Genomic DNA, 13,000 nt, shown 5'->3' with positions numbered 1-13,000 from the left:
ATTGTGTGTGAGGGGCACTGCTGGGGCATCATATGTATAAGCAGGAGTACTGCTGGCATTATGGTCTGTGGCATAATGGGCATCAGTGTGGGGCATAATGTGCAATGGGCATAATTTTGTGTGGATTAATGTGTAATGGTCATCATGGTGCGGCATAATGTGTAATGGGCATTATGGTGTATGACATAATGTACAACAGGTATTACGGTATGTGGCATAATGTCTAATGGACACTATGGTGTGATGCACAATGTGTAATGGGCATTACGGATAAACAGTGTAACAGTGTATATTGATTTAAGTAGCCTTTCATTGTTTGGGTTTGATCTGTGAGGCATACTATGTCACTGTGTGGGCCTTCATGTTTATATGACATTGTGCAGCCTTCAGTCAAATTAAGCGTGTGAGGACAATGACCATTCCTGCGGTAACCAATGTCTGGTCATGCAGGTTGCAAAAGAGGTGTCAGGTAATTGTTTTCCTGCTAGTTCACACTCGTTATAATTAGACCACGCCCCTTATAATTAGGTCACACCCGTTTTTGGAAGCGCGCCTACGGCACGTGCAATTTATTCAATATCAAATTATATATGGGGGGGGGGCCCACATATTTTACTGTTTGCACTGGAACTGATAACTATTAGGGTGTGTGTGTGTGTGTGTGTGGGGTTCTGTGCTGAGTATGGGTGGCTGTGCCAACTATCTATGAAGGACTGTGCTGACGTTATAGGGGGGCTGTGATTCTATGGGGCTGTCCGAAATTCCGTAGGCGATTTTAGTGGCCCTTGGGCTTCACTGGATTTTTTTAGGTGGCCCACGCTGTCTTAAAGGTTGAAGACCCCTGCACTAGGGCATGGTGGAAGAATAAGTGTGCTGAGCGCAGCGAGACACCGTGCCCGAAGCATGGCGAGCGATGCGTGCGGCTGAGGTTCACTTTAGACTGTGTCGACATTCGTTTAAAAAAACAGTAAAAAAAACCACGTCGACCTAGACACCTGTTGACCTTCACCCATGTCGACCTTGCCCCCTGTCGACCCAATGGTGTCGACCTAAGTATGGTTAATAAAACGAGCCACACCCTTTAAAATGACATTACTGTTTTCTATGGGTGAAATAGGTTGAATGTGAATGGTACAAAAACGGTATTGAAATGGTAATATACCAGTTACAACATGTGATGTGAAAGAGGTTTAGACCCGTTTTAAGAAACGTTTACAAAAACGGGTTGAAAGCAGGTTTGTAATGTGAAAGCAGCATAGCTGTGATGTTAAAGGTCCAGAGAGAATTTACCTGTAATCCAAAACGGGTTAAAAGCAGAGTCCTACCCATTTCAGAGCCAATCCATTTGTAGTGTGAATGGCTCTGAAAGGTATTTACAAGTCATAAGCAGGTCACAGAGGGTGATAGGCTATCTCCCTTGTGATCACACCAGGCACAGGCAGGAAGTAAGGAGCAGAGAGGAGACTTTTTTTTTTTTTAACCCGGTGCATACTGTGCAGGTGTTGGGATCATTTGGCCAACAGTCCTTAGGTCGACACTGTTGGGTCAACATGGCAGAAGGTCAACAGGGGTATGGTTGACATGCGTTTTCATTTTTATTTTTTCCGAATGTCGACATGGACACTGTTTTAAGTGCACTGCGTCCCCTTAAATGCTTTGGGGACGGTGTTTTTTATTCTCCCACCACGCCCTGGTGGATGGTGGGGCATGAAATACCGCCTATCGGCACATGTCAGCTCCAAAAACAATGAAAAACCCCATGTCGACATGACGCATGCGTCAACCTAGACAGCTGCCGACCTTGTCCCCTGTCGACCTAGACTCATGACTACCTTCTGCCAGGTTGACCTAGACACCTGTCGACCTTTCAGCATGTCAACCCAATAGTGTCGACCGGTACTTGTGTATTATCACGGCGCTCACGAAATCGGCCGCAAATCCCATGCAAAAATCGGATGCGATATTGCGGCCGATTTTCGACCGATTTTTCACTTTTTCTGCCGATTTGCTGTCCCATCATTGCACACCTTGCACACCCCCGATTTCCATCGTAGTGCATCGCATGCAATATAGTGGCATGTGAAGCGATTCGATTTGTAATTGGTGCTTACAATGTTAAATGCACCCCCATTGTCAACACCACCCTTGCTGCGCTCGCCACGCTTCGGGTTGGCGTTGATAGTGGGGGTGGCGTTAACAATGGTGGTGCATTTAACATTGCGAATCACATCGCATCGCATGCCACTTGCTGGCATGCTATGCGATATTTAATTGTACAATCAGGGGCATTTTACCGAATATCGCATAGTACCTGGGGGTGTGCAAGGATGGAATAACATGCAAATCGTCAGGAAATGGCCGAAAATCGGGAAAAAATCGGACGCAAAATTAATTTGCAGATCGAATCGGCCGATAAATCGGATGCGATATCGTATGTGATTTAGATGAAATCGGGCGCCGTGATAATACACAAGTACCTGTCAACCTAATGACTGTCAACCATCTTATGGTCGACCCATCGACCGTATCCTCTGTGCAGAGAGGAGACTTTATTTTTACATATTTTATTTATTTCTACTTATTTTTTTACCTTACTTTATTTTTATTTTTGCTGTGTCCCAGAAATGTTCATTTAAAATGACATCCACTGTTTTCTATGGGTGAAATGGGTTGAATGTGAAGGGTACAAAAATGGTATTGAAATGGTAATTTACCAGTTACAACATGCAATAAACGGGTCTAAAGCCAGTTAAACCCGTCAAGTTTAGGAGCCGAAGCCTTCTCATCAGGACAACTGACACATCAAAGTTAACGTGAAAAGTGCAGTGACACTTTTCACGTTAAAGGCCCATACACACTGGGCAACTTTGAGCTGAAGGGTCACTGAAAACACCCAGTTTGAGCGGCTTTCAGCTCAAAGCCGCCCAGTGTGTATGCCCGATGATGCGGGAGTGCGCAGCAGCGCTCATCGCCGGGAAAGCCGTTCATCTGCTGGTTATACCAGCAGATGAGCGGCTTCTAGGACGGCTTTGCATAGCTCTGCGCAAAGCAGTCTCTCCCCCCACCCCTCCGTCAGGGCAGGTGCAAAGTCGCTCAGTGTGTATGCACTGAGCGGCTTTCCCTGCAGCGATGATTGGCATCATTGCTGTCCATACATGCAGGGCATAGTCGCCCAGTGTGTATGGACCTTAAGTTTTAAAGTGTCAGTTGTCTTGATGAAGGGGCTTCAGCTCCAAAACTGGTGAGGTCTTTAAATATATTTTAAACAAATTTTTTTTTAATGGTCTAGTGGTACTTGAGACCTATATTCTAGCTGTTTGCACTTTTGTGCAAATGTCTTTTAATGCTATGCCAGTAGAATTCTTCTGCGCGTTACTGTAAATCTTGTCACTAGTACAAGCAAAAATATCTTTTCCAATACCAGCTACCAAAAACAGTAATTTTCTCAAAAAGGTCTTTGGGTTTTCTGATTCTCAATACCCCTTCATTCTACAGATTTTAAAATGGCTGTTTTCGCTCAGCTCGACCGTTTCTCTACAGGTGGAATTCAGTGTTCTTCTGCCCGTTGTGTCTCGAAAAGGTCGCTTATCTCCTAAAACGCACGTGGATTGTCAAAACTGATGTGAATTCAACAACCATAGCCATTTCTGACAAAACAGACCCAACATGTATTAAAGTCAGATGTGTTTTGTCGAAAGCCACCTTAAATGCCATCGCAATTGGCAGTATTTGATAAGCCGAGGCCTCTTTCCCCTGTATGAAATAGCGCCTGACATTGAATACTTAATGCGTTTCTGACTTGTAATTAATTTAAATTTTTTTAATCTTTAAAGTAGCAATACTACATATATTTAATTTTTTTTTTTTTTTTTTTTTTTTTTTTTTATCATGGGGAAGAATTCAGTTCCTTGTGCGTCCAATTACAGCTGTATGACCTCTGTCTGCGGCCTCCTAAGATAAGTCAGCAGTTTAGTAGGCACGCTATCCATATTTTGGTTTAAACACATCAAGGGAAAAATTGTACTAAAGGTTCTAAAAATGAAAAGTAGTGATGTTGCTTAAAGCAACTAATCATATTCAGTCTATTATTTATCTATTGCATCCTAGAAAATTATAGAGTTCATCACCTCTTTTCACTTTTAAAAGCATTAGTAAATTGACCCCTAAAAGTCTAAATCTGGGCATATTACGGTTGTGCCCGATCAGAAAAACAATTGGATAACTTCAAGGGTGTGAATTCCTCATTGTTGTGTTCCTTTTAATATATTCTATTGAGGGGACTTAGTGGAGGGAATTTATTTAAACCTAACACAATGTGCCTTTCAGGAATGGCACAATGTATCATGCAACAATGCATTGTTCTCCCCATTGTTTTTTGGGCTCCTCCACCTGGCAAGGTGCACACTGTCACCCAGCATTCCCCTGGCCGGGCAGACAACCCATCCGGCAGTTCCATAGCTATTTAAAAATGTGTGCTGGCTCAGTCACAAGCCAATCTGGGTTTGCAGTCCTGCAGCGAATCGGGAGCGGCTGTGGTGGCTCCTGATTGGCTGTCATACCGCAAGCTCTGATTGGCTCCAAGCCAACAAGCATGTAATGGGCATCATGGTGTGTGGTATTTGTAATGGGAATTATGTCTGCACCACACTAGGGCTTTAAACAGTTTTTTGTCGGAAATCCACTTGGCTCACTTTTGGCTCTTTTCAAAACACCTTTACATCTGTGCTCACTTCGGCAGCACATATACTAAAATGGGAAATATACAGAGAAGATTAGCATGTAAGGATGACACGCGAATTTGTGAAGCGTTCCATATTTTTAATTCAATCTAAAGAATACTTCACATATATTAGTTCTCTAGTTAGCTACAATCTTCAGGACCAGGGAGATTAGGGAGAGGTACAAGGGATAAGGAGAAGTCTGTACTGGTGCCCCCTATACTTACTACGCTCATACCCCCACTATCCATGTCGGCATGGAGTTAATTTTATATAGTGTGGCGAGCGCAGCGTGTCTTTTTGCAGATGACACAAAGATATGCAACAGAGTAGACACACCAGGAGGGGTAAATCAAATGACAAATGATCTAAGTAAACTTGAGAATTGGGCAAGAGCATGGCAACTACAGTTTAATGCTAAAAAATGCAAAATTATGCACTTGGGACTCAAAAACCCAAAGGCTCAATATAGTATCAAGGGTACAATAATGGAAACTACTGAGGAGGAAAGAGATCTAGGAGTCACTATTTCAAGTGACTTAAAGGCAGGAAAGCAATGTAGCAAAGCAATGAGGAAGGCTAGTCAGATGCTTGGTTGCATAGGGAGAGGAATCAGTAGCAGAAAAAAAGATGTAGTAATGCCACTTTTTAGGTCATTGGTACGGCCTCATCTGGAATACTGTGTCCAATGTATTTATATCCTTCTGAAGATATGGTCTCCAGAACTGGAGAGTGTACAAAGAAGGGCAACTAAATGGTGCATGGCCTACATCACAAAACTTACCTGGATAGACTAAAAGATCTTCACATGTATAGTTGGAGCAGAGAAGGGAAAGAGGGGACATGATATAAATCTTCAAATATATCAAGGGTTTTAACATAGTACTGGAGGGAAATGTTCTTCAAAGGAAAAGCAGTAATAGAACACGAGGACATGCACTGAAACTGGAGGGAGGTAGATTCAGGGGAAATGTTAGAAAGAATTACTTCACAGAAAGGGTAGTGGATAAGTGGAATAGCCTCCCATCAGAGGTGGTAGAGGCTAAGACAGTAGAAAAATTTAAACATGCTTGGGATAGGCATATGAATATCCTTACAAAGAAATAAGGATTAAAAAGGGTTGAGATTACCTGAAGGGTAATAAAAGGGGCAGACTAGATGGGCCAAATGGTTCTTATCTGCCGTCAAATTCTATGTTTCTATGAGGGGATGCGGAAAACTAAGCAAATAGCTTAGTGGGCGCCCAACTAACATTTAAGTACCTAGAAGTCTGAAAAAAAAACAGGAAGGTATTGTATTATATTGTTTTGACTGCTGCTGGGTTAGGCACACTCATACTGTGTAGCACCTTTACACGATATCTTGGTATTTTTTTTTCTATCTGAAGTCTGTATACAAAACGGTATTAAACAAATATTCTCACAGTAAACCAATATATAATAAACTCAAGCATGTATCTTAATATACAGAATTCGATACATTAGTCTGCATCAAATATAAAATTGGTACCGTCTCCAGACATTACATACTCATGCCAGCTGAGCCATTTAACCAGTTGAGATATGTCTTTAAAAGAATAGGTTAACCCGTAGGTTTCCATCTGATAGGCAAAATGGATTTTCCGTATGATTTTCAAGAAACAGGTAGGGGAGGGGTCTTTCCAATTCTGGGCTAATGCGGCTCTCATAGCAATGATAATATGGCCTAAGATGTAACGTCTTGTGAAGGGCAAATCGTTTGGGTAAACATGTAAAGAGCAAAAATAGGCAAAACTGGGACAGTTGCCCGTAGGATCGTAGAAGCTACATTACACCTATCTTTCCAAAGTTGACCAATTTTGAGACCTGTCCAAAAAATATAAAAGATGTCACTCACTTAGACACGAGGGCCATAGTTTGTGTAATTTAACAGGTGTAAAATAAAGGCCATATAATAGCTTGAAATGCATTTCAATGTGATTATTGCATTTAGACTTAGTATGAGATGAAATGTAGATCAATTGCCATTCTTGCGGGGTGAAATTGCAATTCAAGTCAGATTTCCATTTTAATTGGGACAATAACTTAACGTCACCCTCAGTACCCTGAGCCTCCATATACCAGAACCTTATAGAACCTCTTGATTTACCAGAGGACAATTTTGCCAAAATATTAGGAGGTAGTAGTAATATCGGTCTTGAAGAACGTAGCTGACTGGAGAGCTAATATAGTTACATAGTAGGTGAGGCTGAATAAAGACTTGCGTCCATCTAGTTCAATCTATGTTTTTATAGTAGCTAATCCCTTGTTGTATAGTATGTTCTGATATTTTAAAGACAGATTATGTTACTTATTCGTACCCGTGGATGTTTTTAACCAATAAATGTTTATCCAACCTTTTTTTAAACTTATTTATGGGGTCTGCCGACACCACTTCTTCAGGAAGAGAGTTCCAAAGTTTAACTGTTCTGACTGTAAAGACATTTTTTTCTTCTAAATGAACAAAATCTTTTTTCTTCTAATCTAAACTCGTGCCCTCTCGTCCTAGATTCCTGTCTAGCAGAAAAAAGGGTGCTTGACAGTTCCTTATACTGGCCCCTGATATATTTGTACATGTTGAGCATGTCCCCCCTTAAACGTCTCTTCTCTAGTGTAAATAGTCCCACCTTGCTTAATCTCTCCTCGTATCTTAAAGTCTCCATTCCCCTAATAAGCTTTGTTGCTCTTTGGATTTTTTCTAATTCTATTATGTCCTTTTTATAGTGTGAGGCCCAGAATTGTACTCCGTATTCAAGGTGCGGTCTAACCAATGATTTGTACAGAGGCATAATTACTTTTGAATCCCTAGTTTCCATGCCCCTTTTAATACATGCTAGAGTTTTATTGGCCTTTTTAGTTGCTATATTACATTGAGCAATACACCCTAGTTTGTTGTCTATTTGGATCCTTTTCGAGTACTGAATTACCCAATTTATCCCCGCTTAGGTTATAACTAGCACACTGGTTATGTCTCCCAAGGTGCATGACCTTGCATTTGTCCAAATTGAACCTCATCTTCCACTTTTTTGCCCACTCGTCTAGATTGTCAAGATCATTTTGAAGCGTGGTGACCTCTTCTGATGATTTAATAACTCTGCTCAGTTTTGTATCGTTCGCAAAGATGGATATGTGAAGTATTCTTTAGATTGAATTAAAAATATGGAACGCTTCACGAATTTGCGTGCCATCCTTACGCAGGGGCCATGCTAATCTTCTCTGTATATTTCCCATTTTAGTATATGTGCTGAGCACAGATGTAAAGGTGTTTTTGAAAAGCTCCTAAAGCGAGCCAAGTGAATTTCCGACAAAACTGTTTAAAGCCCTAGTGTGGTGCAGACCGCATTGCTGCAGGGCACTTAAGTTAGAAATTGCAGGTACTTGCAGGTGTTTAGTCGCGAGTGCCAGCGTTTTCCAACTTAGCAGCTCGCTGATTACAATAACTCCGTGCTTTTAATGATGGTCTGTCCTATTATAAGACAGCTTAAACTTTCTACCTCCAGTCTTCTAGAAGCCTAAAACCGTTCAAGGACATACAATTACTTTATGGTCAGAAGTTACATTTATAGTCGGCATAATGGTAATACAGTAATTACTGGCTAACACAACCAACTTGATGGTAGGTTTGTTTTGGTAAAAAAAAAACTTGCTCTATTCTTCTGTTCAGATACAAAATACATACTGTTTAAGTTGCATTTATTTGTTTTTAGCTCTATTGGGGGGGAGATTTGCTAAAACACACACTTCTAAAACACACACTTTTTATTTTTATTTTTTAACGGTTGTTGGTCTAAAATGGTTCATACAACTTTTACGGGTTTCGGATTATAGACCGTGTCTAGACAGTCAGTAGGTCTATAGGGTTGATAGGGTTTTTTGTGTTAACGTCGACAACTGTTTACACCAGGGGTTCCCAAACTTTTTCGAATCACGGCGCCCTAGAGCATGAAAATATTTTCAAGGCGCCCCTAGTCCAAAAGCTGCTTATCGAGAAATTCAGAAAAAAAAATATTAAATTAAGTGCATTGTGTTTATATGTCACAGTTATCTGGTGAGGGACAGGATTTGCTTCAGTTTGTCCACATATATTATGATTGGCAGCCACAAGCACTGGTTTTGCCTGGTACATTGACCATAAATAATATGAATTGATCCTGGGCCACCAACCCAAGGCACCCCTGCAAGTGTCCTGAGGCACCCCAGGGTGCCTAGGCACACAGTTTGGGAACCATTGGTTTACACTCAATTAAACGCGTACCCTCATTGCGCTCGCCATGCTTAAGGGGCGGTGCCTCACTGTGCTTGGCACACTTATGTTCTCCCTCCATGTCGACATGGATGGTGAAGTAAGAACAAGCTGGTTTAAACAAAAAATCATGAAAAACGAAATCTATCTTTTCATGTGTCTACCTTTTGACCCTGTCGATCTATTATACTGTAGTTATACTGTAGTTTTAATAGCACCATTTTGTACTGCAGAGTTTCAGGAATGCCATAGCTTGGTCCATCAATGTGTCAAGCTAGGTACACGCCAATTAGTTATCGGTCCAATCTGTCTGGTGGGAACAAAATCTGGTAATGCAGAGGACCATCAACCATTTGCTTCCAGCTGCTTGTAAGCGGAAACTAGTCAATCGGACAAATTTGTTGAAGTATTTTGATTTAAAGAAATTTATCCAAACTGTATGTTCCCACCATACAGATTGGACAGATAAATCTTTAGGTGTGTACCCAGCTTTAGTCCAAGGAGCAAATAAGTTCACAGTGGAGGCAAGCATTTGTCTAGCGTATATCCGAATGTATTCTAGCTACTCCCTAGGATTGCATAAACAGCAATTGCACATGTAATGTGTATATGTAGAAGTGGTGTAACTAGTATCCGCATCAGACAATGGGGTTGATTCAATTCTCAACGCTGTGAGTGTCCGGAACTATTCTCAGACTTAGCAGGGCGCTGATTAAGATGCCGGTACTCACGGCGGTCTAGTCCCATGTACCAGCATTTTCAAACAAGTTCCTCCCGTAATACTGTTTGTACCGCTTTAGGGCACAAAACCGCATCATCACCCTAGTTTTGTCAGGAAGAAATTCACTGGTCAGTTAGCAGGGCGCTGAATAGAATAGCTCCGGGAACTCCCTCCTGACGTTATTCACAACTCTGGAAATTGAATTGACCCCAATGTTACAAGTAAATGCAATCATGTTCTATATATAACCCACAGTGCGCTTCCACTTATCCTGCACGTGTGAGTCGCAGTTAGGGCCAATAAGCTTTTAGTAGCGATGACATATTGTCCTATGTGTTTTCATCCAAAAACTTGACTTGCATGCAACTCTATATTGGTCCCTTAATATAATATAATCTGTATAGCAGAGGTTTTTAGCATGCGGCCCTCCAGCTGTACTTAAACTACACACTCCAGCATGCATTTACCACCATTTTAGCATGGTCCTGTTTGTATACAAATGGAGGGCTGCATGTTGACTTCTCCCTGCTGTGCATCTTGATGAGACTATTTGTACCAAGCTAGTCCCTCATGACTTTATAATTCACATGACCTGTGAAATCCACTAGCCTCCAATACATCTTGCATCCCAATATTGCATTGGTGTAAAGGTTCTTGATTTGTGTGGAGGTGCAGTTCTCGGGTGGTCTTTCCACAACAATTCACAGAAGTTTCTAGAAGTTTTAATGAAACTCGCTGGCAATTTTGTCTGCTGTTACTATTTTTACACATATTAGATGGTTGGTAGATACCCAGTTTACAGGGCCCAAAAGTACTGTAAAATATCATCATCTTTTATAGTTTGTGTTTTTAAAATGGCTAATGCTGTTATGGCTAGTTTGATCATATCAACCTTTAACAATTATTCCCATGTATAACTTTACTGTAGATAATGTAGTTGGCTTCACTTTGTGTGCTCCTCTCCTACACCCTGTGGGTGCAGTCGCCTTGTGGAATTAGCCATTTTATGTGCATGTGGAGTATGAATCCCCTTGGAACCAAGGACATCTTTTTTTTATTCTCCCTTACTGTTTCTGTCTACTAATGAATTGATGGGGTGTGTTCTTATGAGTACTGTTTAGGTCCATCCAATAGCTGCTTCTGATATTTGTAATTGAGCGCAGTCTGAGCTTTAAAATGCCTAATGTATTTTTTTCCTTTTTTTTTTATAATTCTTTTTTTTCTTTCTTCATGTTCAGGTGCTGGAGAATCGGGAAAAAGCACAATTGTAAAGCAAATGAGAATTCTTCACGTGAATGGATTTAATGCAGAGTATGTATCTACTTTTATTCATCAAGTACTTTAAAGTAATATCTTGCTGGCATGTATGAATGATTTATAGAACATTTGCAGTCGTCGTGGTATGGATTCAACCAGGCTCCGCTAAAGACTGGTTTATGTTAGCATGATAGTCTTCTTAAGTTGCTGTAGACTTTTCATGCTGCAAATGTCCCATGTCACCACATGGAAAAGGATGGTTTGATATCTGAATTTAATGTACACTAATGCAGCCAGTATTTACCCTGCACAGAAACAATAACTCCCACAAATCTAATTCTCTCTATACATGTATCTGCCCACCTGCAGTGCACATGGTTTTTCCCATTATGAGAACAAATTTGTACTGCGATTTGTATAAGGGCCTTGGTTTCCATTCTTTACCTGTACAGTTTGGTAATCCTGTGCACATGTAGCCAGTGTCCTGTGCTTCGCTACCATTGGTGGATACTGGTCTGCTGCTGCTGCTGTAGACCACCCTTCAATGTTCACCCAGAGATGCTCTTCTGCAGTTAAGTGGCCTTCCTGTCATCTTGAACCAGTCTAGTCAGTCTCCTGTGACTGCTCTTGTTAACTAGTGCAGATATAGGGCTAAGCCCCCAGGCCGTATGTCAAGGCCTCTCTGTCACTGGGGGTCCCTAATACTGGGTATGGGTCTGGGGTGTGGGCCCCCAACATGCCGACACAGGCTGAGTATCCCAGGGCAGCACACAAATTAAAATTAGTAAGGGTTAATAAGAAGCACAAAGTGCTATGTAGGGAAGTGAAGGTGGGATTAAAATACAAAATATATACAATGTGATAGGAAAAATAAGAGTTAATAAAGTGTATATATTATAAGCACATGGGAATTACTGGTTAAATTCATGGGAGTCATGCTGCCAAGGAGTTAGACTCTCAAATGGAATTTGAAGTATTAGTCTTTGGAAAATATAGATGGGGAAATGCCCAGGTTCTAGCGTGAGTGACAGGATTAGTCTGTTTGAGCAAATCATGCTTATTGGAATGTAAATTAACCTTACTGAGGCACAAACAAGTTTTTTTTTATTTCAGATCATATCTGAAGCTGTTCAAACTTGGGCAATATTGTGAATGCTTTTAGATCATTGAGGAATTTCTGAACAAGCCGTCTGTCATTATTAACATTGTAACAGCCTGTGTGCTTTGGGAATTCATTCTCTGGGCACCATTTTATGTCAAAGAGAATTGTGCTTCCTAGCAGCGCACACCCTAGTGGAAGTCAGCTGCAACTCCATAGATTGCATACTTTATAGACCACAGGTTCTCAAACTGTGTCCTCAGGACCACACAGCGCATGTTTTGCAGGTCTCAAAGAATCAAGTGAAATAATTAGCGCCACATGTGGATCTTTTAAAATGTCTCAGTAATGAGTGCACCTGTTGGCTGACTTGGGAAACGTGAACTGTGTGGGGTCCTGAGGACTTAGTTTGAGAACCACTGTTATAGATTTTTCTATTAGAACAATGGTTCCCAAATTTGGTCCTCAAGACACCATAATGCCCCATACAAGTGGGGTGGGGAAGCCTCTGTACTGAGCGATACTGCTTACAACAGATAGCTCAGTACACAGCGATGCACTAGTGATGTGTGATGAGCAATCAGGCACAGCAGTGTTCTCTGGCGAGAGAACAGTGGCAATGATTACATTTATACTGCATGCAGTATAAATGTAGCTCGACGATGGTGACGCATGGGATGGCACATTGTCGTTGCTGGGGTGATACATGGAGCGACCTGTGCTTAATTTCTGAGCGTTCTAGTTAGATCTCTTAGAAACAGGGCTACAATCGCCCCATGTGTATGCTGCATTACTGTCCAGGTTTTAAAGATCTCTATGACTCCGCACAAATGGTTAAGTCAAATTGACTGAGGTACCAATTAAGTCACCTGTGGGGGGGGGGGGGGGGGGGAAGGAAGAGAAACTATATGATTTCTAATTTTTAGAAGTAGTGTAGTATGTGAG

General features: G+C 41.3%; 1 protein-coding gene and 2 pseudogenes across 2 annotated transcripts in view; 2 read left to right on the top strand and 1 right to left on the bottom strand.

Moving 5' to 3' along the window:
* GNAS (GNAS complex locus) overlaps positions 1–13,000 on the top strand; it is a 225,658-nt gene that overhangs the window by 155,364 nt on the left and 57,294 nt on the right. For both annotated transcript variants that reach the window (XM_083146859.1, XM_083146860.1), the window contains exon 2: positions 10,938–11,010. In XM_083146859.1, coding sequence (XP_083002985.1) covers positions 10,938–11,010 — 73 coding nt within the window. The remainder of the gene's footprint in view (positions 1–10,937; positions 11,011–13,000) is intronic.
* Positions 4,723–4,820, top strand: LOC146012804 (U6 spliceosomal RNA; annotated as a pseudogene).
* LOC146012801 (U6 spliceosomal RNA) lies at positions 7,889–7,987 on the bottom strand (annotated as a pseudogene).

Source organism: Crinia signifera, chromosome 6, assembly GCF_055691185.1.
Source record: "Crinia signifera chromosome 6, ASM5569118v1, whole genome shotgun sequence".
NCBI lineage: Eukaryota > Metazoa > Chordata > Amphibia > Anura > Myobatrachidae > Crinia > Crinia signifera.
This window is presented reverse-complemented; position numbering and strand designations above follow the sequence as displayed.